At 42.7% G+C, this 27,369-nt stretch overlaps 2 protein-coding genes across 6 annotated transcripts; both read right to left on the bottom strand.

Annotated features, from left to right (window-relative positions):
• Positions 1 to 506: 506 nt before the first annotated feature.
• Positions 507 to 16,944, bottom strand: pum3 (pumilio RNA-binding family member 3). 3 transcript variants are annotated; one of them, XM_082972908.1, is made up of 17 exons: positions 16,742 to 16,944; positions 15,653 to 15,729; positions 15,289 to 15,516; positions 14,969 to 15,107; positions 13,137 to 13,212; positions 12,644 to 12,737; positions 12,452 to 12,518; positions 11,545 to 11,719; positions 11,260 to 11,363; positions 11,074 to 11,152; positions 10,890 to 10,988; positions 10,740 to 10,793; positions 10,413 to 10,636; positions 7,554 to 7,776; positions 7,193 to 7,280; positions 4,150 to 4,240; positions 523 to 1,041 (listed from the first exon to the last, which is right to left on the bottom strand). In XM_082972908.1, the coding sequence occupies exons 2-17, from the start codon at positions 15,714 to 15,716 to the stop codon at positions 915 to 917; spliced, it is 1,932 nt and encodes a 643-aa protein (XP_082829034.1). In that variant the 5' UTR covers positions 15,717 to 15,729; positions 16,742 to 16,944; the 3' UTR covers positions 523 to 914.
• Positions 16,939 to 26,952, bottom strand: carm1l (coactivator-associated arginine methyltransferase 1, like). Of its 3 annotated transcripts, XR_006757508.2 has the most exons (14): positions 26,732 to 26,952; positions 25,390 to 25,515; positions 25,177 to 25,286; positions 24,979 to 25,083; positions 24,755 to 24,865; positions 21,445 to 21,622; positions 21,249 to 21,339; positions 18,575 to 18,656; positions 18,384 to 18,469; positions 18,143 to 18,232; positions 17,883 to 18,020; positions 17,676 to 17,765; positions 17,334 to 17,444; positions 17,071 to 17,197 (listed from the first exon to the last, which is right to left on the bottom strand). XR_006757508.2 is itself a non-coding variant. In XM_045689120.2 (13 exons), the coding sequence occupies exons 1-13, from the start codon at positions 26,901 to 26,903 to the stop codon at positions 17,188 to 17,190; spliced, it is 1,389 nt and encodes a 462-aa protein (XP_045545076.1). In that variant the 5' UTR covers positions 26,904 to 26,952; the 3' UTR covers positions 16,939 to 17,187. The 3 variants fall into 3 exon arrangements, 2 of the variants coding, with proteins under 2 accessions (XP_045545076.1, XP_013984517.1); XM_045689120.2 differs by lacking the exon at positions 17,334 to 17,444 and having other exon boundaries at positions 16,939 to 17,197; XM_014129042.3 differs by lacking the exons at positions 17,071 to 17,197; positions 17,334 to 17,444 and having other exon boundaries at positions 17,672 to 17,765.
• Positions 26,953 to 27,369: the final 417 nt, after the last annotated feature.

A 27,369-nucleotide genomic window follows, 5' to 3' on the forward strand; every position in this document is an offset into this window, starting at 1 on the left:
GCGGACTTTTTGCTAAAGAGAAAGATCAATATAACATGACAGCACAGCTCTCAGGTGTTTTTGATTGCCTAACGGCCAAATTGTCTCCACTGAACAGAATCCTCAGAAGTAGGGCAAGTCAGACTGACTACTACAATGTGACTAAAATCTCCAGAATAGCGGCCACACAGGCAGCCACTGATAATCCTCTAAACTGATGAGAAGAATGCTGGGCCTTGAAGGAAAAAGCTGTTTCTCGGCTGACTGGGTCCATCCAAATCACAGAGACCTGGACAGATGGAATCTAAGTAGGGCCCACTAGTGAGCATGCAGGCTTCTGCTTCCTTCACAGATGAATAGGCTACGAGCAGTCTGACAGGCCGGGACACAGATTGGTGACTTAATGGGGCATAAAGGTGATGGACTGAGGTTCCCTGTCAGGGTTAACGTTAATGCATTTATGGTTGGATTTATATATGAAAGAATTCCTCTAACATTTGCTTACTGACAAATTCATTTGCAATGGATAGTTTCACACAATGATAGTGTTCCAACCAACATTTCTGTTTATTCCAGCGCCGCAGTCAGCTAGCACAACACAAAAATACAGGTCAGTTACAAATTATACAAACTCACTGTCTGCCAGTATGTGGGTATCTTTTACCTTTAAAATACTTGCACCACAGCATTACAAACAAGCATATCGGAATTATTTGGACAAAAGAAATGCAGTACAAATAAGTATCCTCTGTTCTTCCCTCGTCACACTATTTCACCAGGATGGTCAGGTCAATGGACTGGGTGGACAGTATGGATAGTTATGAGAAAACGACATAAACCCCCAGTGAAGTAATGAAAACCTGTTACTCCAGTTGGTGAGAAATCACGAGTAAGTGGGTGGACTGTCTCTGAGGATAGACATCATGAAAGATGTATCAGGCCAGTTTCTCCAAAAGAACTTCCACTCCTTTACAGTTCTGGATCTTCTGTAGTTCTGGAGTGTAGGCCTTCAATGCCTCCCTGACCTCCTCTGCAACAGTCTCATCCGCACTGTTCAGGAGACTGTAAAAAACACAAAAAACAGATATGTTGCTGAAGGTAACCTTTACACATATCCCACATTACAAAACAAATGACTCATCTCGTACCTGCTTAGTGAAACATTTCTACCCATACTAAATTAACCAAGGCAAACTATTTTTAGCGAAGAAATTAGTGAACATCGAGCATTAAATTGAATTATTTTCAGTGTTTCCTCTATTTGCATTTAGCAGCAGTGCACTGCCCCTGTTAAATTGTGGCCGCCACTGCAAAAAAATGATTACAAAATAAATAAAAAAGTTTTATAATGTAGATGTAGATATGCCCCCGGAAGCCAGAGCCCTGCCCCCCCCCCCCCCCCCCGCTAACTGCCACCGCTGCTGGAGAAAAAAAATCTTAAGAGAAAAACTGATTTGATATGGCAGGCTACAGCTATAAATGTAGACTTCAGAGAGTGAATCAGACAAATCTCTCACTGCTTAGAGACTTAGAGAGATTACAGAAGGACAATGGGCACAAAGACATGGCAGGAGGAGGCGGGACAGTGGAACAGGACAAGAGAAGGACTGAAGGAAGGGCTAGAGTGAACAGGGGCTAGAGAAGAGAGGCAGAGAAATGAGAGAAGAAAATGAAAGCCAAGGAATTGAGGAAGCGTAATCCATGGCTTGTGTTGCTGTTTCATAATGGGCAGCTGTGCCCAACTGCCCGCCCCTTTCTCACCCACAGCACCCAGTGATATGGTGAATGAATACAAACAGCCACCCTGTAAGACTTGCTTAACCCCCAGCTGACGCCTGCCTGTTCTCGCGTTACACTCAATTTCACTGGCAACAGCTAGGATGATACGACAAGCAGAACATCTATAGTGATGGGAAGATTTAAATGTTTAAATCAAGACAAATAACTAAGCTTAGTCTTTTGTGATGGTGTTTTGTATTCCTGAAGTGTTTGGCCTCCAGAGACCTTGATCCAAGTTCAATTACCATTGTCATGGCTCAGTGAGTTTCGCTGTCATGGTAGACATTTCTAAGCACTTCTAGTTTCAATCTGTTTACAACTGTTTTTTTTCTCTCGTTCTGAACAAAACCATTATTTCATCCGTTCCACTGTTCCGACCAGCAAAATTAAGTTCTGAACCGGTTCGAACCAAAAATAAATAAACGGTTTATAATTGTTCCTTTCTACATTAAATTACTTCAGACAGAGCAGCTCGCTATGGAGCAGGCAAGCTGAACCGGTTCCAATCTCTGGTTTACAAGTTTTGCAAGGCTTGGATTGTTCAAATGGAGGAAGTTTTCCCCCAATTCCTAGGAAGGAGCTGGTATCATTTCTGTTCTACTTTTATTATTTTTACTGTTAGGCACTGGGCTCCCGAGTGGCGCAGCAGTCTTAGGCACTGCATCTCAGTGCTAGAGGCGTCACTACAGACACCCTGGTTCGAATCCAGGCTGTAGCTGTATCCCAACCGGCCGTTATTGGGAGTCCCATACGGCAGCGCACAACTGGCCCAGCGTCGTCCAGGTTTGGCCGGTGTAGGCAGTCATTGTAAATAATTTGTTCTTAATCTCTCTAGGGTAGGGGGCAGTATTTTCACGGCCGGATGAAAAACGTACCCAAATTAAACGGCCTACTACTCGGGCCCAGGAACTAGAATATGCATATTATTTGTAGATTTGGATAGAAAACACTCTGAAGTTTCTAAAACTGTTTGAATGATGTCTGTGTATAACAGAACTCATATGGCAGGCAAAAACCTGAGAAGAATCTAACCAGGAAGTGAGAATTCTGGTGCTTGTAGTCCTTTCAAGTCATTGCCTATCGAACACAGTGACTCAGGGTTCATTTAGCACTTCCTAAGGCTTCCACTAGATGTCAACAGTCTTTAGAAAGTTGTTTGAGGCGTCTATGATGAACAGAGAGCGAACAGAGGAAGTTGGAAGTTGTTGACTCAGGAAGGTACTGGCGTTCATTGGCGCACATTCACGTGAGAGTTAGCTGTGTTCCAAAACGTTTTTCAAGACATTGCAATCGTCCGGTTGGAATATTATTGAAGTGCTAAGTGATAAAGGCCCTAAAGATTGATGCTATACAACGTTTGACATGTTTGAACGAACGTAAATAGAACTTTTTTTACTTTTCGTCGTGACATTTTTCACGCGCTTCCTACATTTGGAGTAGCTAACTGAACGCGCTAACAACAAGGAGCTATTTGGACATAAATTATGGACTTTATCAAACAAAGCAACATTTATTGTGGACCTGGGATCCTGGAAGTGCCTTCTGATGAAGATCAAAGGTAAGTGAATATTTCTAATGCTATTTATGATTTTAGATGAGTCCAAAATGGTGGGTATCTGTATTGCCTGATGATGTTTTCTGAGCGCCGTACTCAGATTATTGCAAAGTGTGCTTTCCCCGTGAAGCTTTTTTGAAATCTGTCACAGCGTTTGCATAAAGGAGACGTTCATCTATAATTCGTTGAATAACAGTTTAATATTTTATCAACGTTTATGGTGAGTATTTTTGTAAATCGTTGTGCTGATTCACCGGCAAAATATTTTCTGAACATCACGCGCCAATGTAAAATGGGGTTTATGGATATAAATATGAACTTTATCAAACAAAAAATGCATGCATTGTGTAACATGATGTCCTAGGAGTGTCATCTGATGAAGATCGTCAAAGGTTAGTGCATAATTTTAGCTGGTTTTCTGGTTTTTGTGACGCCCGTCCTTGCTAGGAAAATGGCTGTGTGCTTTTTCTTGTGTTGAAACTGTCCTAACATGATCTTTATGCTTTCGCCATAAAGCCTTCTTGAAATCGGACAATGTGGTTACATTAAGGAGACGTGTACCTTTAAAATGGTGTAAAATAGTCCTTTGTTTGAGAACTTTGAATTATGACATTTTGTGGTTTTGAATTTGGCGCTCTGATTTTTCACTGGCTGTTGAATAGTGTGAACCGTGGGTGGGACGCTGCCCAAGAGAGGTTAACTGACTTGCCTAGTTAAATAAAGGTTAATTAAATAAAAAAGCACCAGTTTGCTTGCTTTGCAGTATTTGCCAATAGTGCTACAGTTTGTGTCTGGCTAGAGGAATTAGATCTAACAGTGTAGATAGAGGTACTCACGAGCAGAGCACGATAGCCCCACGGTTCACTGCAGCCCACGTCTTTAGCTTGTCCATCCCCACCTTGTCCAACAGGACCCTGGAGAAACGCTCTGTGGAGACACGGTAGTCATGGTCAGGGGGATACAGGATAGAGTCACAGGTCCAAATGGACACGCATACAGCCATGTTTGCATTGTCTGTGAGTGGAGTGCTGTTTCAAGATCATACACTCTCCTAAGTATTTATTTATGGACAGTGAAACTAAAACTAAATTTGGCGCTATACTCAAGCTTTTTGGATTTGAGATCAAATGTTTCATGAGGCGGCAGTACAGAATGTTACCGTAATTTTTTCTACCCCCCTTTCTCCCCAATTTCATGGTATCCAATTGGTAGTTACAGTCTTGTCCGTACAGGAGTGGAAGTGACGGGACTCGTCCTCCGAAATACAACCCAGCCAAGCCACACTGCTTCTTGACACGATGCCCGCTTAACCCGGAAGCCAGCCGCACCAATGTGTCGGAGGAAACACCGTACACCTGGCGACCGTGTCAGCGTGCACTGCGCCCGGACCGCCACAGGAATCGCTGGTGCACGATGGGACAAGAACATCCCTGCCGGCCAAGCCCTCCCCTAACCCGGATGACGCTGTGCCAATTGTGCGCCACCCCATTGCCCAGTCGCGGCCAGCTGCGACAGAGCCTGGACTCGAACCAGGATCTCTAGAGGCACAGCTAGCACTGCGATGCCACCTTTTATTTGGGGGTATTTTCAAACATATCAGTACTACTGTTTAGAAATGAAAGTACTTTCATTATTCTAGGCCCCATTTGATGGTGTCATAAGTATTTGGACAAATTAACATATATGTGTATTAAAGTAATCCAAAGTTTAGTACTTGGTTGGAAAGTATTCAGACCCCTTCCCTTTGTCCACATTTTGTTACGTTACAGCCTTATTCTAAAATGGATTAAAAAAAAAAAAAAATACTCAATCTACACACAACACCCATAATGACAAAGCATAAACAGGTTTAGAGAAATGTGTGCAAATGTATTAAATTAAAAACCAAAATACCTTATTTACTTCATACCCTTTGCTAAGATACTTGAAATTGAGCTCAGGTGCATCATGTTTCATTAAGATGTTTCTACAACTTGGAGTCCATCTGTGGTAAATTCAATTGATTGGACATTATTTGGAAAGGCACACACCAGTCTATATAAAGGTCCCTCAGTTGACAGTGCATGTCAGAGCAAAAACCAAGCCATGAGGTCGAAGGAATTGTTCGTAGAGCTCCTTGACAGAATTGTGTCGAGGCACAGATCTGGGGAATGGTACCAAAGAATGTCTGCAGCATTGAAGGTCCCCAAGAACAAAGAGGCCTCCATCGTTATTAAAATGGAAGAAGTTTGGAACCACCAAGCCTCTTCCTGGAGCAGGCCGCCCAGCCAAACTGAGCAATCGGGGGAGAAGGGCCTTGGTCAGGGAGGTGACCAAGAACCTGTCACTGACAGAGCTCCAGAGTTCCTCTGTGGAGATGGGGGAACCTTCCGGAAGGACAACCATCTCTGCAGCACTCCACCAATCAGGCCTTTAAGGTTGAGTGGCCAGACAGAAGCCACTCCTCAGTAAAAAGGCACATGACAGCCTGCTTGGAGTTTTCCAAAAGGCACCTAAAGCCTCTCTGACCATGAGAAACAAGATTCTCTGGTCTGATGAAACCAAGATTGAACTCTTTGGACTGAATGCCAAGCATCACGTCTGGAGGAAACCTGGCACCATCCCTACGGTGAAGCATGGTGGTGGCAGCATCGTGCTCTGGGAGACTAGTCAGGATCGAGGAAGATGAACAGAGCAAAGTACATAGAGATCCTTGATGAAAACCTGCTCCAGATCGCTCAGGACCTCAGACTGGGGTGAAGGTTCACCTTCCAACAGGACAACGACCCTAAGCACACAGCCAAGATGACGCAGTAGTGGCTTCGGGACAAGTCTCTGAATGTCCTTGAGTGTCCCAGCCAGAACCCGGACTTGCACGTGATATAACATCTCTGGAGAAACCTGAAAATAGCTGTGCAGACACGCTCCCCATCCAACCTGACAGAGCTTAAGAGGATCTGCAGAGCAGAATGGGAGAAACTCCCCAAATACAGGTGTGCTTAGCTTCTAGCATCATACCCAAGAAGACTTGAGGCTGTAATAGCTGCCAAACATGCTTCAAAAAATTTGCAAATAAAATCTGTTTTTGCTTTGTCATTATGGGGTATTGTGCGTAGATTGAGGGACAAAAAAAACAATAATACATTTTAGAATAAGGCTGTAATGTAACAAAACATGGAAAAAGTTAAGGGGTCTGAATTCTTTCTTAGATATAGGAGACACTTTAAAACAAACTTCTTTTTGATTATCTGTTTTCCCATGTATGAATCTGTTATTCAATGCATTTATATGGACTAATAGCAGAAAGGCCAAATTCAATGTTTCAGCATATATATATTTTTTTATTTACACCCGAACGGGTCCTAAAATTCAAAATAGCTAACATTATTCCCAATTATCCATAATCATAGTAGCATCCACAATAATGTAGAAGTGTTCAGAAACATACATATATATATATTTTTTTACATATTCTATTGTCATTTACAATACAAGTGACCCTAAAATGACAATACATTATTTACCATTAATTCCTATTGGCCACAACATAGCCCAAGCTATGTAATCATTGCATGCTAAAACTTTTGACTACTATAATACACATACAAGTGAATTTGTCCAAATACTTATGACACCTTCAAAATGGGGGGGGGGGGGGGGGGGGGACTAGATACATGAAGTGCGTTCATTTCTGAATGGTAAAACGGATATGAAAACACCCTCAAATAAAAAGGAGACATCCTGTACTGTCGCCTCATATGAAACATTTGATTTCAAATCCAAAATACTTGATTATAGAGCCAAATTAAAAAGTTTTACTTTCACAGTTCAAATATATACATTTGTGAGGTCATATGTACGGTCAGCCCTACAGGTGATATTTTTTGCAGACGGTCATACCTTCTCTCCCAACCTCCTTCATCTTGGTGTCTTGTTCAATCAGCCATTTGAGCACCAGGTGCCCAGCAGGGTGTTCAGCCATGTGCAGCTATAGAACAGGAAACAGACATAAAACAGACAAAACATGTTCACACTGAATACCACCGTCTTTCTAGAGGACAGAAGAGAGAAACAGAATTTGCCCTTCAAGTGTTTCTGATACCAAGCCTGGACAATCATCCTGCAGTTGACCAGACAGACTGAAGCAAACCCAATGGAGACTCCAAAACCAAGTGCAATTCTCACCCATGAGACATTCTCCTAGTTGAATTTGACAGACACACCAAGCCCCAGACCCCTCACCCCCCGGTCCCCTCCTCACCTGCCCCTCCACTCCTCCTGGTGTGAAGTCGTCAGCAGCCAGCTCAGCCACAGCCTCCATGGCAGGATGCAGGTCCCCAATGGCGGACCCCAGAATGTCGCTGACGGTGACGCTGGAGGCCTTGTCCATTGCCATGGTGCGGGCGTGGTCACACAGGTGCTGAATGAGGTGCGGAGACACCGCCTCCAGGAGCTCCTTCCGGCGAAGGGCAACATCCTTCTTGCTGAAGGGACAGAGGGTCGGATGGAGACCATTTAAACATCCTTCTTGCTGAAGGGACAGAGGGTCGGATGGAGACCATTTAAACATCCTTCTTGCTGAAGGGACAGAGGGTCGGATGGAGACCATTTAAACATCCTTCTTGCTGAAGGGACAGAGGGTCGGATGGAGACCATTTAAACATCCTTCTTGCTGAAGGGACAGAGGGTCGGATGGAGACCATTTAAACATCCTTCTTGCTGAAGGGACAGAGGGTCGGATGGAGACCATTTAAACATCCTTCTTGCTGAAGGGACAGAGGGTCGGATGGAGACCATTTAAACATCCTTCTTGCTGAAGGGACAGAGGGTCGGATGGAGACCATTTAAAGTGAAAAGCATGAAGCATTTATTTAATCTTGTCTATCCAATTGGGTTCAAAATAGCAATTTAGGTATGTTAAGAAGTGACTCTAGGGTAGGTTTGGTCAGTTAACCTGTTAGGGCTAGGGGGCAGTATTGACACGGCTGGATAAAAAAACGTACCCGATTTAATCTGGTTACCACTCCTACCCAGTAACTAGAATATGCATATACTTATTACATATGGATAGAAAACACCCTACATTTTCTAAAACTGTTTGAATGGTGTCTGTGAGTATAACAGAACTCATTTGGCAGGCAAAACCCTGAGACATTTTCTGACAGGAAGTGGATACCTGATGTGTTGTATTGACTTTAAACCTATCCCATTGAAAAACACAGGGGCTGAGGAATATTTTGGCACTTCCTATTGCTTCCACTAGATGTCACCAGCCTTTACAAAGTGTTTTGAGTCTTCTGGAGGGAGATCTGACCGAACAAGAGCCATGGAACGATGATGTCCCATTAGACACCTGGCGCGCGAGTTCATGTTGGGTACCCTCGTTCCAATACGTTATAAAAGAGTATGCATTCGTCCACCTTGAATATTATTCATGTTCTGGTTAAAAAAGGCCCTAATGATTTATGCTATACAACGTTTGACATGTTTGAACGAACGTAAATATATTTTTTCCCCTCGTTCATGACGAGAAGTCCGGCTGGCTTAGATCATGTGCTAACAAGACGGAGATTTTTGGACATAAATGATGAGCTTTTTTGAACAAAACTACATTCGTTATGGACCTGTGATACCTGGAAGTGACATCTGATGAAGAGAATCAAAGGTAATGGATTATTTACATAGTATTTTCGATTTTAGATCTCCCCAACATGACGTCTAGTCTGTATCGCAACGCGTATTTTTCTGGGCGCAGTGCTCAGATTATTGCAAAGTGTGATTTCCCAGTAAGGTTATTTTTTAAATCTGGCAAGTTGATTGCGTTCAAGAGATGTAAATCTATAATTCTTTAAATGACAATATAATATTTTACCAATGTTTTCTAATTTTAATTATTTAATTTGTGACGCTGACTTGACTGCCGGTTATTGGAGGGAAACGATTTCCTCAACATCAATGCCATAGTAAAACGCTGTTTTTGGATATAAATATGAACTTGATAGAACTAAAAATGCATGCATTGTCTAACATAATGTCCTAGGAGTGTCATCTGATGGAGATTGTAAAAGGTTAGTGCATCATTTTAGCTGGTTTTATGGTTTTGGTGACCCTGTCTTTGAATTGACAAAACATTACACACAACTCTTGTAAATGTACTGTCCTAACATACTCTAAATTTATGCTTTCGCCGTAAAACCTTTTTGAAATCGTAAAACGTGGTTAGATTAAGGAGATGTTTATCTTTCAAAGGGTGTAAAATAGTTGTATGTTTGAAAAATTTGAATTTTGACATTTATTTGGATTCAAATTTGCCGCTCTTGAAATGCACCTGCTGTTGATGGAGTGCACCACGGGTGGCACGCTAGCGTCCCACCTAGCCCATAGAGGTTAACATCCCTTTGTTCTAGTCTAGCTAGCTGGTTAAGGCAGATCGGGCGAGTTAGTGCATATATTGTTAGTTTTGGACTTCGGTTAGGGGCCTTTTCGGCTGTTCGGGCACACACATTTTTCTCTCTCTCTCGAGGCCGGTAGCCGAAGTCCACGCCCCCTCGTCTGTGATTTGCAACAGTAGGGATTCTTCAATAAAGTGTTATTCAATGAGCGCTGACTCGTTTTCATTCAAAAATATAAAAAAAGACAAATAAATATTGCGGCAAACATTTTAGTTAGATGTAAAATTGAGCAACTAAGATCTCCTCTGCAAAAACATCAACATTTATTTAACTAGGCAAGTCAGTTATGAAAATTCTTATTTACAATGACGGCCTACCGGGGAACAGTGGGTTAACTGCCTTGTTCAGGGGCAGAACGACAGATTTTGTTAGCTCGGGGATTTGATCTAGCAACCTTTCGGTTACTGGCCCTACGCTCTAACCACTAGGCTACCTTCTGCCTAATGACAGAGTTCTTGAGTTATCTTAGATGAATTCACTATTTTGAGGAAGTGTATACTGGACAAACAATACTATTGCCGCTTTTTTCTCATTTTCCAAGTGAAGGTCTTTTAAGCGAGTATGCAAGCACACTCGTTCGGTACACCTAGCCAAATCCGGCTAGGCACCAGCCAAACTGAAGTACGCGGACGCCTTTAGAAAGATTGGTAGGTGGTGGCAGGACTCACCTGTGGGCGTTTCCGTCCCCCTTCTCCAGCACCTGGATGATTTCAGGTAACAGGTGGGCAGGGTCTCGCGGGCTGAGCAGGTACAGCAGAACTTTCTTTCCATTCTTATTAGTGATGACATCAGGCAGGGAAGCAAGAATCTCTGATAGGACGGCCTGCTTCACTAGCTTGGTGTCGTCTATGCAGTCAAAGGCAGCGATGAGGACTAAGAAAGCAAACTCTCCCTGGAGAGAAAATCAACATACCAATCAGTAAGTCACACGTTTACATATTCGCATGTCCGACTGTGGCGATCAAATATTGTCTGTTTGTTGTTGTCTTGAGTACCATTGCAAACTTCTCCATGTAGGTCTTCATGGTTTTAATGATGACTTTTCTGTCCTGAAAGATAAAACAAATTAGTGTACATACAAAGAACACACACTAGTCTGTGGCTGGTGAGGCTCATCTCTCTAGAAGGCCTGAGTGAATACTCACCTTAGGTGTCCCATGCCACAGGCAGTGCATTGCTACTCTAGCTCCGTCGTGAGTGTGGGCCATATACACCACAGACTCCCTTATTGACTCAATCATTTCCTGTGAAGTCACATGATCAAAATGGTATTAGAAACATGGTAGGATTCGCTCTGTCATTTCCACAGCCATTGGTGGTTTTACTTACAGTCCTCTGTTTGGCTGGGGCATGCAGGAAGAAGTCCAGAAACACTTTATGCACCAGAGAATGTTTGATCACAGCCTCTCTGTGGGAGAAGAGAACACGGACAGAAATCAAAAGCAGTATCTTGATTTATTATCTCGGTTTCCCTTGTGGAGGGTTAGAGCTGTGTGTGTACTCAATAATACCCACTTTGTGGCCATGGGGGTAAGGATCTGCTTCATCTCCTCCAAAATGCCATTAACCTTGTCTGGGTTCGCCTCCAGCACCTTCTCTAGCGTGGGGCACACTGCCGACTGTGAACAAACACGCCAACTGTCAGTAAAATTTGGCATAACATCCACTCCAGCCGATATTCACAGAGACAAGCAATCAGAAAGACGATCTCTTGGTAACTGGATTATGAGAAGGTTTCCAGACTTTTAGAACTACACTATTACACTGTGCTCGTGGGAGAGGTGTGGGACGTGTCCTGACCTTGAAGACTTGGAATGTGGTTCCGTAGAGCTCCTCGGTGAGCATGAGTCTCTGGGAGAGGATGGCCTTGTCGTTGTAAGCATACTCCACCACCGACGACGCCTCCGAGTGACGCAGCATCTGCCTCACTTTCCCCTTGAAGCCCACCATCACACCCGCAACCTGCTCTTTGCTCCTGTGGGATCAACGATACACACACCTGACGTCAGATTTTCATTCAGAAACCCATGTCAGGTTTACTTCTTTATGATGTAACAACACTGCCCTGTCAGAAACTAGCAGTGAGTAAAGAGACTCAATAGAGAGATCATTATGACTTGAATTTTCTCCCCAGATATCATTCTCCAAATCTTACACATGGAAGATGACAGGAAACGCAGAGATGAGTGTTCACAATGTAAACCAATCAAATGATGACCTTTATATTCGTCCTACAAGATACACCTTCATAACAGGATAACATTCCCCCATCCTTTAATAGCAGAGCCATGCATTAGATTGTAATTGAAACAACTTGTATCTTCAGCAAAGGTCACGACTACAGGGAAGGTTGCGATGAGTCAAGTTTTGAATTATTGACCTGATTCCCATTTCAACGTGTCCTAAACAAATGATCAGGGAATTCAACGACAGATCAGATCAAGCAGCACTACAAATTTGAAATGACAACAGCATGCGAGCACAAAGGATTACTGTTGAATCATGTACATACTATGATTTACAATGATGCGATTTACTCAACAAGATTACCCGTTTGTTGTTTTTACTATATTTTTTGGCCGGCTTTCCTGCTAGGATCTTATGCCATCAACACAAGATCGGATGATATGGAAAGAATACATCCATTGCTCGTGCGACGACTTCATGTATAAGCAAAATGTCTGGAGGAAGAAAAAGGCACACTTACCCATACATTAAAAACTTCTTCACAATATTTCGGGCATACTTTGATTTACTCAGCTCGACCATATCATCTAGGGAAAAGAATAACATCATTGAGATGTAGAGCATTGTGATTGACGTGACAAAAACAACTGACCACACTCAGAAGAAGAACAGATCATTAGAACAGAACAGTAGAACAGAGCAAACCACTGACCTTTGAGTTCATCAAAAACCTCCTGTCTTTGCTTGTCGGTCCCAAACTGGATGAAACACTGGAGGACTCTGGTGGAGTCGTGAGCAAATGCTATCTGAAAGAGAAAAACAATTTCATCTTTATCTGCAAACTTGAGCATTTGGATGCCATGCACTGAAAACTAATTTGAATAAGTCTACTGTGCTCAATTGTTTTATTGTACTCAAGTATTGACAGGCATTGTCTGTCCAATAATTTCAGCGGATGACAAATTCTCCATTGTGCCATGCTCTCAATTCGTACATTGTCGTGATTGACAATGCACAATCTACAGTATTTTTTTCATTTATTTTACCTTTATTTAACTAGGCAAGACAGTTAAGAACAAATTCTTATTTTCAATGACGGTCTACCAGGGAACAGTGGGTTAACTGCCTTGTTCAGGGGCAGAACGACAGAAACGATAGATTTGAATGGCGCTTTTCAGCAGTGTAAATGTTAAGACTGTACTCACTGTTTTTATCTTTCCTTTCACAAGTTCCTGAAGCTCTTTCATGAGTTTGATCCTCTTCTCTTTGTCGCAATCTTTCCTGTGTTGAAAGAGGGACATATAATAAACACAGGTCTACAATGTTGCCGTTGCCAAATGACATTTAGTCCTGAGGTGTTAAACTACTGCACCCTCTATAGCCACTGTGGTTTTTATCTGACCCTGTTGGCCATCTATGAATGTTTGAATGTCTTGAAGAATGGCCATGTACCAGGCACAGCCTGAAGAGGACTGGCCACGCCTCGGAGCCTGGTCCCTTCTCTAGGTTCCTGCTAAGGTTGAATATTTCCCTGGTATTTTACAAATGTTCCATCCCGACAATAAATCCCCTTTCTCCCAGGTAAGCCAGTATTTCCAGCCAAAACCAGAAGTGTTATTCAAAAGCATTATAACGCATATCAATAGACCCGGGTCGGGATTAGATTAGAGCATTGATCGGAAATTCAAGCCTGATACTACCTGAGGCCTACATTAAAGACATTTTATGAGGCTTAGCACGAAAAAGCCCAAATGATTGTGCCGTTCTCCAATAAATATTTGATATAGGCTACTGCACATTACGCACAACAGAAAAACATAAAGCCCATGGATGCAACTAGTCCCAGTAGGCTAATCTTGTAGTAACTGTATTACTGTATTAAACGGACTGGAATTACGCAGGTTCAAACCCTGATAAAGTAGAGAGAGAACACGCGATTCTGGTGCTGCACATGCAGCCTTCAAAGTTAGAAGTATAGGCTAAATATAATAGGGCCTATTTGTATTGTTAGTAGGCTGACTCATATATACCTTTCATAATATTTCCCCTAATGTTATTATCCTACCTCTTTCTATTGTTGCTCATTCCTTCCAACAGATTAATGAAATAAGTTACGTTGTTCTTATCTTCATTCTAATGACATCCTTGAATAGTACAGGACTAGAATTAGGTGTAGAAGGCTTTCACTTCGATGATTGAATGGTTATGGGTCTGAATAAATAAATGCTAGCCTACCGTATATACAGACACACATATTCGCATATAGGGCTATACATCTATAAATCAATCTAGAACATGATTATCTATTTTGGATGCAATTTCAATATAGTTGAAGTAGAGAGAGTGCGAGAGCGTGCTCGTGCATGCACTGATTTAAAGCAAGGATATTCGAGCGATATGCGGTTTTAAAATGCTGCAGGTGAAATAAAAAAAATCTTCACAATTAAAAAAATAAGGTGAGCCCTGACATCTAGATGGAGATTAGACGTAAATTAGACGCGCATTCAGTCTTTATATTACTGTAGCATAGACTACGCTGCAGCAAATGCAGGCCTACCTGAAAAAAAGTTACCATGATGAGATGATAGGTCTACGTGCATTGTGAACTGTGCTCCATACTGAGATGGGCTGTCTGTCCTCACCCGGAGCGTTGTTGATTCATCATGCAGAGTCCGTAAGGGAAGCCAAATTTAGACATCGCATATTATTTAACAGTTCCATTTCATGCCATGCTGTTCATAGAAATAATTTATTATAATTGACCTTTTGTTGCAGTTATTTATCCCGGGAATAGGCGCCGTGGTTTTGTGCGGTAAATTAACCGGGTTCCCAGCATTCAACCCTAGTTCCTGCCTTTCTATGGAGTTTTTCCTAGCCACCGTGCCTCTACATTGGTGGCTCTTTGGGGTTTTAGACTGGGTATCTGTATAGCACTTTGTGACAACTAATGATAAAAATATATGCAACTTAATCCTACATTTTTTGTTTTGTTAAGACTGCATGTACAATAACTAATATAGCAGCTGCTTTAACCTACCTTCTGACCATCTCCCACACTTGCTTGGCTCTGCTCACTATTTGATAACTCTCCTTTTTTTCAGTCTGCTGCCGGTTCTGTTTCAGCTCCTTTTTCTGCTGTTTGAACTCGTCCCATTTGGGCTTCTTGGCCTCGGAACCTGAGCAAACAGACAGACAAGCGTTACACCATTGGTGTGATGACTGATCATTCATACAAAGATGAAGAAATCTAATAGACCTATTACAAAAAAATACTGTTAAAACATTTCCAACAAGCCATTACAAAATGTAGCCTATTTAAAGTGTGTTTGATAATTGGCTGTTGCACATATTTCATACCTTCCTCTTCCTTGGCCTTCCCAGGTATGAATTTTCGCTTTTTGGTGAACTTTCCATCTGTGGGTTTGATGTACTTTCCATCTGTGGGTTTTTTGTTCAAGAATTTCTTTGGAGCCCCCTTTCCGCCAGTCTTCTCAAACGTCTTGCCCTTTTCTCCACTGTGGGGTTTAAATGGCCTTTTCCTTGGTGATTTGCCTGTTGGTTTGGTCCCCGGTTTACCTGTACCTTCTGAACAGAGTTTGTAGCTAGTCAGTTAGTCCTACACATTGTTTTTACCAGTACATCATTAAACCAATATTTAAAAGTATAATATTTGTATTAGTAGTAGTATTACTTCTACCAATACGTTTACGTATTAACTTACCTTTTCCTTTCTGTATTAACTTCTTGCCACCTTTAGGGGAAAATATTTTCTTTTTGGGTTCCATTCTCAAGAACTCACTATTCAAAGGAAAAGACAAAAAGCGCAAGATCAGTATGTAGTTGCAGCTTACACTATCTATTAATCATAGTTCCAGCTTGAATACTGATTACTGTATGTGCTATTGCCATGTGTTTTCCAGCTAACTGCAGTAACTAGCTAGCAATAGCAAATAGCTAGTTAGCGTTCAGCTGACTTGCTAACGTTAGCTACTAAACCTGACAGGCCAGAAAGAACTACAGGTAAGGTATAAGGTGTAATAATTAAACAAGTCCGGTAGAGTTATTTTCACCGACAAAACAGTCATGTTAACCACATTATTTTAGCATTTTCCTATGCTGAAGACAAAATACACACGTTTAGCTACGTACCTTGACATGCGTTCTGAACTTAACGGTTTACGGCATGAACCTTCCAATCAGAAAACGTCCTGACTGCCGTAAAATGCATGGGTTGTTTTTTATTGCGACAATACTAGAACGATACGGCATATTGTGCAGTGCCTGGGTTGTCACTAGTTACCACAGCCACAAAATCAGAATTGGCAATGTCGTAGACATTAATGAAAAGAAAATGTTGCTGTTTTATGTTAATTTAAGGTTAGGTATACGATTAGCAGTGTGGTTATGGTTAAACATCACATTTGAAGAAGATACATTGTAGAAATAGGCGGGGTTTATGACATTTTCTGGCTGTGGTAACTTGTGGGGACCCTGGGAGGTTAGTGCAATCCGGGATACTTGGGACGTTCCTACCATAACCCGTCTAATAGCTTTGTTAAAATTGAGTTTTCGTATCAGGTTTTGCAGAATTTACACAGCAAGTTAGGAGAATTAACGTAGCCAGTTATGAGAATTAGGTTAAGGTTAGGGTTAGGTAAAATGCGAAACAAACCCCAAAAAACGGCGTAAATTTGCCAAAAGCTAGCTGTAATCCATCTAGACATGACCCGGCGCCTGTTTTTGTACCTGATAAATCATTATATTACATTTATGATATCTATGTGTTTACAGAAAAAACGGTGATACTTACTGTAGTAGCTAAGTAACCTAAGTCACGTATAGTCATGGCTCAATCTATCCCCTGAATAGCCCAAGAAAGTCACTCATCACCACCATGTTGTTTTCACCTGTTCCTTCAAATCAATGATTTTCAAATCCAAGTCAGAGCTAACGAGCCCGGGACCGAAATGGAACCAGATATGTGTTGATTAGAGAAGTAATGATAGGTTATTGTTATGGATAACACAAGTTTATTGGTTTCGTATTACAGGTTTACGATACATACACGTGTATCTCTCAGTGCATTACTATTGTAGATCCACTTGGTGTCTCTGTACACTATAATGCATGAAATGTAGCTTTGGCTATATGTTTATGCAAAATAAAAACATATTCATGTACATTCAAAGTTCTTTCATGGACAGTTTTATAGCGAAGGACATGAAGGCTCCTGGAACTTGATTGGTGATCATCACTTCAGGCATACCTTTGGAAAGAAAATGCATTTTTAACCAAACAAACAAAGTCAAACTCCTGTTGGATGGAACTATGCACTTTCCTACAAAGGGGATATGTCATGGACTACACTACTAACCCTGCAGGGCAGTTCAGGTGTACTTTACCTAGCCTATAGTCCCCGGGCTTGTGCCACACTCTACTCTGTAAAGGGTCTGTCCACACTCTTTGCTCCTGCATTGTCTGGAGGTTCTTACACCAGCAGCCAACTGTGTACCCTAAACAGGCAGACAGACAGAGGTGTAGTCCAGGCACACTACAGAGCACATTAGGCAAGTAGGAAATAACAATACTACCATATCTACTCGCTTCTACCAAAAGCTGTATTAATTGAAAGGATATGAAGAGAATTTAAGCTTCTGCTATGGACCAACATTATAGACATCTGCATACATAGAAGAATAAGACATAATTGAATCTCACTGTTGAACCAAACAGCAGCTGCTCACCTGAAGAAAGGGTTCTTTAGATCCAAACTGTTGCCAGATTTGAAGCCTGACTGATCAACGACTGCTGTGATGTGAATGTCGTAACTCTGCCTGGTAGAGATGAAGAGCAAAAAGCAAACAATATAATCTCTGTATAATATTGTTTCCATTCCCCAAATTTCCCACATTCCATTTCTGTAGTACAGACACTGTCCTTCTCCGGCTTACCTTGTGTTGGCTATGAACTGGACAGATCCGGACAGAGTCTGTCCCACCTTGCCAAACAGAGGGGTCTGGAAGAGACAGCGGACCTGGTACCAGTGAGTCAGAGGTTCACTAGGAGCAGTGGACAGCCACACTGTCATCCTGCAGAGAGAAAGGACTCAAATGAACAGAGTATATCTACTGTACCCCCATGGAGCCTGAGACAACGCTTGTTTTTTTTAACAATGAAAATAATTGAAAAACATCACACCAAGAGGTCTTACTTGGATCCTATAAACGCTACGTCAAACCAGAAGGCCAGCCCATGGATCAATCCAGACTGGAGCAGTTTAAACACAAATGGAATCTCCATCCTGCAAAACATATTGAAATGGAATGTTTATTACAGCGACATTCTGTCATTATCACAGATTTTCTCTTATCTGCCAATACAGTTTCATAGCTCATAATAAGAGCAGTGCAATTACATTTGTGTTGTTGTTGAAAAAGGACTTAGACAATCACCTGTGTAAGTCCTCTTCTTTAGCCTCCATGAAATTGATGCAGTGCTTGACAGATTTTGCCATTAGAATCGACATCTCAAATGTATCCTACAACAAAATGAGGACAATGAGGATAATTGAACATCTTTGTATTATTTCACAGTATGTATCAGCATGAATGCAATTCTAGCCTCATTGAACCGAGGTACTCACAACTATGGGCTGTTTGAAAAACTCATCAACTGCAGAACTGTGAAGACCACTCAGGTTAACCCCATAGAAACAGGTCTGGTGCCTGCAAAGAGAGTGTGGCAGAACAATAAGGCACATAATGTATTAGATCAGAAGATTCTGCACTTAAGCCTAACTTGTCCAGGCAGACACAACTGAAACTCATGCTGTAAAATGTATGAGCACCAGGTTAAGAAGGATTTCGGCATTCCTAAAAACTGAAAAGGCTTGTCATCCCCTCATAGTAGTGGAGCAAAGACTGACACTACACCATAGTCCTCTTGCTGGAAAAGGCATGCAGGCCACTATCTTGTAACTTTATAAAGCTTCAAGGGGAAAAGTGAAGTGTATATATGACAGCGTTGATTTCATTGCACGTCCCATCTTGGTGAAGTGTCTTTGGTCCCGTATTGTTATAAATGGGTGGTGTAAAAGACTTGCATGTGAAACACAAGATGGGTGTGAGATGAAGTGCATTAGATTATCACTAATAACCTTTTCACTATGTTCAAGCTTGAGTGAGGATGCTGTTAGCACTAGTGAACTGGTGCGGGTGATATACAATATAACTACAAAAGTATGTGGACACTCCTTCAAATTAGTGTATTCGGCTATTTCAGCCACATTTTGCTGACGGGTGTATACAATCGAGCACACAGCCATGCAATCTCCATAGACAAACATTGGCAGTAGAATGGCCTTACCAAAGAGCTCAGTGACTTTCAATGTGGCACCGTCATAGGATGCCACCTTTCCAACAAGGCAGTTCGTCAAATGTCTGCCCTGAAAGAGCTGCCCCAGTCAACTGTAAATGCTGTTATTGTGAAGTGGAAACGTCTAGGAGCAACAACGGCTCAACCGCGAGGTGGTAGGCCACACAAGCTCACAGAATGGGACCGCCGGGTGCTGAAGCGCGTAGCACGTAAAAAACGTCTGTCCTAGGTTGCAACACTCATTACTGGGTTCCAAACTGCCTCTGGAAGCAACGTCAGCACAATAACTGTTCTTCAGGAGCTTCAAGAAATAGGTTTCCATGGCCGAGCAGCCGCATACAAGCCTAAGATTACCATGCGCAATGCCAAGCGTCGGCTTAAGTGGTGTTAAGCTCGCCGCCATTGGACTCTGGAGCAGTGGAAACGTGTTCTCTGGAGTGATGAATCGCGTTACATCATCTGGTAGTCCGACAAACAAATCTGGGTTTGGCGGATGCCAGGAGAACCCTACCTGTCCGAATGCATAGTGCTAAATGTAAAGTTTGGTGGAGGAGGAAAAATGGTCTGGGGCTGTTTTTCATGGTCCGGGCTAGGCCCCTTAGTTCCAGTGAAGGAAAATCTCAACGCTACAGCACACAGTGAAATTGTAGACAATACTATGCTTCCAACTTTGTGGCAACAGTTTGGGAAAGGCCATTTCCTGTTTCAGCATGACAATGCCCCCGTGCACAAAGTGAGGTCCATACAGAAATGGTTTGTTGAGATCGGTGTGGAAGAACTTGACTGGACTGCACAGAGCCCCAACCTCAACCCCATCGAACACCTTTGGGATGAATTTGAATGCCAACTTGCGAGCCAGGCCTAATCGCCCAACATCAGTGCCCAACCTCACTAATGCTCTTGTGGCTGAATGGAAGCAAGTCCCCGCAGCAATGTTCCAGCATCTAGTGGAAAGCCTTCCCAGAAGAGTGGAGGCTGTTATAGTAGCGGGGGGGGACCAACTCCATATTAATGCCAAAGATTTTGGAATGAGAAGTTAGACTAGCAGGTGTCCACATACTTTTGTTCATGAAGTGTAGGTGTGTAAGTGAGAAGGAAGGCAGAGGATTCACAGAGGAGCATTACAACATCTATCCGGTATCTCCATGTAAGCATGGCATCTGCGCTCATGTGTTGAATGTAGTGAGGGAGGAAAACTACAGGCAAAGACATATTGCCATATTGCCCTATCTCAAACCAACAATATTTGAGCAGCAGATATTTTCTTTACATTTCTCTCTATGTCTTTGTGTCTTCTGCCACTGGCAGTGTGAGGACAGTTATCTGAGTAGAGGGGGTTCGAGAGGGTATGTTTGAGTCAGGTTTGGACTGAACTGGAGCGTTTTACGTTGACAGGAAACCCGCTTGACTGGGGTCACAGCCCAGTGCCAGTCAGGGGGGCCGATTAGCCTCCTGGCATGTTGCATAGCCCCACAGCCTGCCCGGGCCTCTGTGGGGGGATGTCAAATAAACCCTCATGGACACAGCTGTAAACAGTCACAGAGACTCATGGAGATGGAGGGGAGGGGAGCGTCAGGCAGGGCCAGGCCCAGACTGAGAGGCTTTGTGGGGGTGTGAGGCGGGGTCAATCATGGTCTGTTAACGCACTGGCATCCTGCTCTGCTCTGCTTCTCCCCAGAAGGAGAGGAGAGAGGGGGAAGGAGAGTACTATGAGCTCATCCCATACAGCAGTTCACTGTGTTTTCATGGCAGCCACACACACACCGCTGTCACAGTTAAGTACGAGTTAAGTTAGCACAGATGCCAACTGTGAAACCCCCTATGGAAAGCAGCACTAATCCAGAATACGAAACTAATAAGAACGTTTATTTGAGTTCAGCCTCCACCCTGTGGTGCCGGAATGACACGTGACAGATTCTGAAACGTTGTGTTTATTCTCTCACCAGAAGCTAGAGCGTCCATAGTGCTCGATGTAGAGCTGCTCGTCAGTGAAGGGAGCGAGGTGCATGTCGCTACAGGTTGGGAACATCATACCTGAATAGGTAGAAGAGAGACATGTTTGGTGTAACGTTAGCTGAACAAAACGATCAACAGATCAATCCCAGCATGTAAAATAGCCTCTGTTGGAACTCAACTGACCCTTGGGTTTGAGCCACTTCCTGGAGTGGAGGTAGCTCTCCAGCATCCTCTCGTTCAGCAGCATGTAGCCAATGGGCTCTGAGATGATCACGTCCACCTGCTCAGGGCACGACACCTCCTCAATCTTTCCAGCCAGGACTATGATCCTATCTGACAGACTATTGCTCTTTACGAGCATCTGAAGGGAAAACACAAAACATTGCTGTCCCCCCCAAAAATGACATTTGTTTTTTGAGTCAGATAGGGTCTGATCTTACTGATGCACCACTGCACGTCTGAGGCTTTGATGAAGACATCCTGTGTAGTATATTTGAGAGCAGATGTCTTGGATCAAGGGTATTTGTAGCTTGTTTCTTTACCTGAAATTGCATTAATCTGCTGTCTAAAATTAGAGAGAAATAATTAGCTGTTGACAAATTGTGTTTTGGTAAACCCTCATGCATGCAAACTCTCCCATGAAGTGCTCTGGTACATTACACTTCCCTGCTGTGTAAACAGGGAGTTCTACTTTAATGATGCGAGAGTTGCTGGGCTGCTGCTCCAGGGCAATTCCATGGTAACGGAATTACGCTTTGACTCAGATTTTTCACTTTAAAATGTATGCTTAACAAAACCATTGATTTAAACATTTAACAAACCATACAACTTTGTGCACAATAACTACTTTGAACAATTTTGCACCGAAAATTTCACAAAAACACATTTACTGGAAGAACTGTGCAGATGCTAAATTTGGTCACAGAATTATGGTAAAATCTCCCTCTGTTTTTTATGCGACCACGTCTGCTCAGTGGGTGAGGATGCTTGTTACAGTAAATGGAAAGAGGGTAGGTGGTAGGTGTCATGGTAGGTTTCACTAAGATCCGGGAGAGGAGACATTAACTGGGGAGAGAGAGAGAGAGAGAGAGAGAGAGAGAGCGAAAGAGAGAGAGAGCGAAAGAGAGAGAGAGAGAGAGAGAGAGAGAGGGGTTGTCCAGAATGTTTTAACACTCTAACTTTGACCACCAGACGACAGAAAGAGAAAGAAAACAGTTATGAGCTGAACATAACAGAATGCCAGAGGAAGGGAGGACAGTAGTACTGAACATAACAGACTGCCAGAGGAAGGGAGGACAGTAGTACTGAACATAACAGACTGCCAGAGGAAGGGAGGACAGTAGTACTGAACATAACAGAATGCCAGAGGATGGGAGAACAGTAGTACTGAACATAACAGACTGCCAGAGGAAGGGAGGACAGTAGTACTGAACATAACAGAATGCCAGAGGAAGGGAGGACAGTAGTACTGAACATAACAGACTGCCAGAGGAAGGGAGGACAGTAGTACTGAACATAACAGAATGCCAGAGGAAGGGAGGACAGTAATACTGAACATAACAGAATGCCAGAGGAAGGGAGGACAGTAGTACTGAACATAACAGAATGCCAGAGGAAGGGAGTACAGTAGTACTGAACATAACAGAATGCCAGAGGAAGGGAGGACAGTAGCAGGTGACCCCGCTGTGGTTTGTGACTACTGTCATTTCCCACTGTAGACAATTCAATTGCAGTAATTCCGATTTGGTAACAGAATTATGAGTTTTAATCACTTAATAATTCATAACAAACTTGATATTAGTAAAAACACTGCACAGTAACTAATTGGTAGGTTTACCTTTACTTGTTACTTCTGTGAACTTTCATTATCCTCCCTCCTCATGAGAGACATTAAAAAATGTCTTAAAGATATGTGGGTTTTTGGTAACGGAATCACAAGGCACAAAGTTTCTTAAAGCAAATAATTTATCCAAAACTAAACATAAGTATTGATATTAGTTGGCAGGAGTCTTTACTTCAACATTGTGTTCTGATGTATTTCTCATACCTTTTACTGGTTAATGTTGTGGTCTAAGAACCCTTTCCATCAGTTTGTTAGTCCCGATTTTTAGGATGGCAAATGTAGAAAAATGTATATATGCCTTCATTTCCCCAATATATAGACTCTTAGCTTTCAATTGACACACAATTTGATATGTTCCTATGAACTTCACAAGTTGACGCTCATGGGTCCTTTTACATGGAAATGCTCTCCATGCACACTGAGTGAGAGGGACAGACTGCTGGGTCTTCAATTACTGAGAGACTGAAGCATATGGTGTATTAAAGACATAAACCTGGTCAAGCTGGCCAGGCAAGACCCTCTGACTGGGAGTGTGACGGAGCCCCTCATAATATTGTTTCAAAAGGACATTGTCCACACTGGTTGGTTTTCTCTTGCTGTCTGCGTAGGTCATCATCCCACACCGTGGCAGAGCACCCTTCCTGTTTAATCCAGACCTTGGCCTGTGGAGCGTTCTTGTGAGGCAGTGACCCATGCACGTGCACGTGGACACTGACGCTGGCCAGGCATCCACAGGGGTGGTCCCAGGCTCTGGTTCACACTGTTTATATAGACCTCAGTGTAGGCCTACAGTATGATAGGGATTCAGCCTGCTCAGAGAGACCATGCAACCACCTCAACAGGAATACATTATGGAGGTCCACCATTTTGTCAAACTGAGTATACGGTTCGGCTATTGGCAGATCAGCTGCAATGTGGAAGAAAATAAATATGAAGGGACACATCTGGTTGCAGTCTAGAAACAAGCACCAGTAGAGTAGAAATAGAACAGGGAGAACTATGCCTGACTGTTAAACTAGAGGCCATCCATCCATGAAAATATGTTTCCTTCACCCTCAAGCTGGTTTCTGGGCCAAGAGCGGCCTCAAATCATTACACCCTCAGAATGTCATGCTCTGTGAGTGAAGCACGAGGTCCGTTTTATGGGGGCTGTTCTGTTCTGGAGGTGTGACTCTCGCTGAGATAGCGTTTCCAGGGTTGTGCGGTTTTCATCAAGGCTTTGTCCTTGGCTCCATGTAGACACCATGAGGATTGAGCTAGATGTGTTGACAACACAGGTGATTAGGGCTGTGATAAGTGATTCATCATCCGGGGTGTTTCGGGCCAAGCAATACAAATGACTTTATTCACTGGTCAAAGCCGTAAGGTTTTCCTTCTCTTTCTAGGCATAAGTGGTTTAAGCTGCTAAAACAGCAGAAACATAAATCAGATTTCAAAGCAGCATAGAACGTTCAATCATCTCAACAGACCAATAACGTTACTATTAAGAATTCTGGTGCTATAGATTGAAAATGCCAGATAGCGCATGTTAAAGTGCAAAAGGATGCTCGTTTAACATTAACTTTCACATTTCCTGGAAGGTTGACAGGAAAACAATCAGATGCTGCCAGAGTAGGCCGTATGGTTGAAAGGTAAAACAGATGCCTTTACCTCTGCAAATTTGGCTACAGGGCTGGCCTCCACAGCATATACCCTCTTCGCTCCTGCCTGGATGGCGAAGAAAGACAGGATCCCTGATCCACTGCCAACATCAAGTACTATCTGGGTACAAGAAGGAGCCAGACATTACATCTGCATGCAGTAACAGACAAAATGTAAGACATGATCAGGTTCTATGGATAGGTGTGGTTCTGGTTATGTGGTTCCACTCTTACCTTGTCCTTGAAGTCCGTCTCGTTTAGCAGAATGGCCTTTTGATACGTGGCTGTCCTCAAATAATCCTGCAGCATATTCTGTTGTTGTGATAGACAGCCATAAAACTACAGAAGAAGGGAGGACGAGGTTCATTCACAACCTAGTACACCAGCAGTTTGTCTCTCTGAGGGCCTAGTTGACTTTTACAGTAAAACTACCTGGAAGTACTGCAGGGCTGAGGAGTCTTCAGTTCTCTGGTCAAACACTGATTGTTGCCTTTCTGCTGACTTATCTTCTCTTCTCAGCTGAATGTGGAACTCCTGAAACTCTGGGGTCAGAAAACAACGGGCTTTGTGGATGAAAACTCTTTTTGACTGTGCAAAGTAGGCTTCCATTTTAGCTAACGTGAGAAGTTTTATGTGTGCCCTTACCACTCTGTGTTCTGAACTGCAAGAGAACACTCAGGCAGCCAACGGTGATGAGGAAAGATTGGGTGCCCACCCGACAACAGTCTGTTTCCCTGGTGACTGTGAATTTGAAAACACAGACCCCATCACCTGCAAACGAAAAAAACACAACAGACAGTTAATTCAAATACACCCAAATACAAGACCTCTGTATTCTCACTGTATTCTGTGTCATCCACTATCAAGGGGGCTGTTCCTCTGAGTTATCTACCCCAAGTCCATTCATTTGTTCTTGGCCTTTTGCAAACGTATCAGCAAAGGAGCCATAAATAACAATGTGAGCCCTTAACCTAAGAAAACCTTCAGCATACTCTGGCAGCACGAGGCTACTAATGTGTAGCGGCACTATCTGATCCTGTGCACCAGCAGGCAGAGAGCTATAGCGGCTAGGACCACTGTACCGTATAGTATAGGAAAACACAGTCCAGGTACATACTGTCCAGTAGAACTCCATAACAACGGAGTCAGACACGCACACACGCATGCATATTGACGCCCCACATACACACATACACACACTTTCACACTCTCAACATATGCTGCTACTACTATTATCTATCCTGATAGGCTAGTCATTTTTACCCCTACCTACATGTACATATTACCTCAACTACCTCGTGCCGCTGCACATTGACTCGGTACAGGGACTGCTTGTATAGAGCTCCATTATTGTTATTTGTTGTGTTACTATTTTCTATTTTTATTTGTTCATTTGCTTACTTTTTTAACTCTGTATTGTTGGGAAAGGACTCGTCAGTAAGCATTTCACGACACCTATACGGCACGTGGGACAAATACAATTAGATTTGATTTGGTTTCTCACACGCACGCACGCATGCACGCACGCACGCATGCACGCACACACGCACACACACACACACACACACACACACACACACACACACACACACACACACACACACACACACACACACACACACACACAGGGTGCACACAACTGGGTAGTAAATCTCACAGACCTTTCAGCACTGCCTGTCCAGCGACCACACAGAAAGAAGTAAAATTGCCATATGGGAAAGTCTGTTGGAAAATGTCATACACTCCCACACACGTACACACACATACACATACATGGACTTCTCATAGACCAGGGAGAGGACAATACAATTCATTTTTTTTGTCTTAAAAAAAAAAACTATTGGCAATTTTATTCAGAAATAAAGAGAGCGTCATCACTATTTGTTCTTGCTTGTACTCATATGGAAAGAGCTAGTATGATGTATACAAATAAAAAAACAGTCATTTGATATATTAGCTTGTTCTTGTTTCTTGTATGTGTACTTACCATCCTGAATAGTGAGCTCTGTCTCCTCCAGCCCTGTGCTCAACTGTAGAGAAAGGCCTTGGTGTTGCCTCTGTTTGGCCACCTGTATCTCTCCCTGTACCTGGTCCTCATTCACAGTGAACAGATTGATGGAAAAACAGGTCACTTCTGAACTCCTCTCCATGGTCTCCATGGTCGCAGCTGTCGTAACTTCTGTAGTAAGGTTCTGTAGATGTGTCTGAGTTTGGTTGAGGTGGGAGGGGAAGGAGCTCTGGCAGGAGTCAAGGGGCGGGGACAGACTGTGTATAGGAATATGCTTTGAACAAAAAGAGAAGTTACAATCTATATATATATATATATATTAACTATAGCTAGATTTAGCTAATCTATTACAGCAATTTAGGCCAAGGCATTGAAGAATCTGAACAGATAAAGGTTTATTAATGTATAAAGGCAAAGAAAACAAACATTTTATTTAGAATTATGCAAATACATATTTGTATCATCAATGCTTGGATAACTTCCAAATTCAGTGCGAAAACATATTTTTCTAACATTATAATAAACACACTTTCACTTGAATAAAACTGACTTTCACTCATGTTCTATTTTGTTCACTTTTTACTATGTTGAATGACACAAAAGAGGACAGCTTAGTC

Source organism: Salmo salar, chromosome 01 (genome assembly GCF_965601325.2).
Source record: "Salmo salar chromosome 01, fSalSal1, whole genome shotgun sequence".
In the NCBI taxonomy this organism is placed as follows: domain Eukaryota; kingdom Metazoa; phylum Chordata; class Actinopteri; order Salmoniformes; family Salmonidae; genus Salmo; species Salmo salar.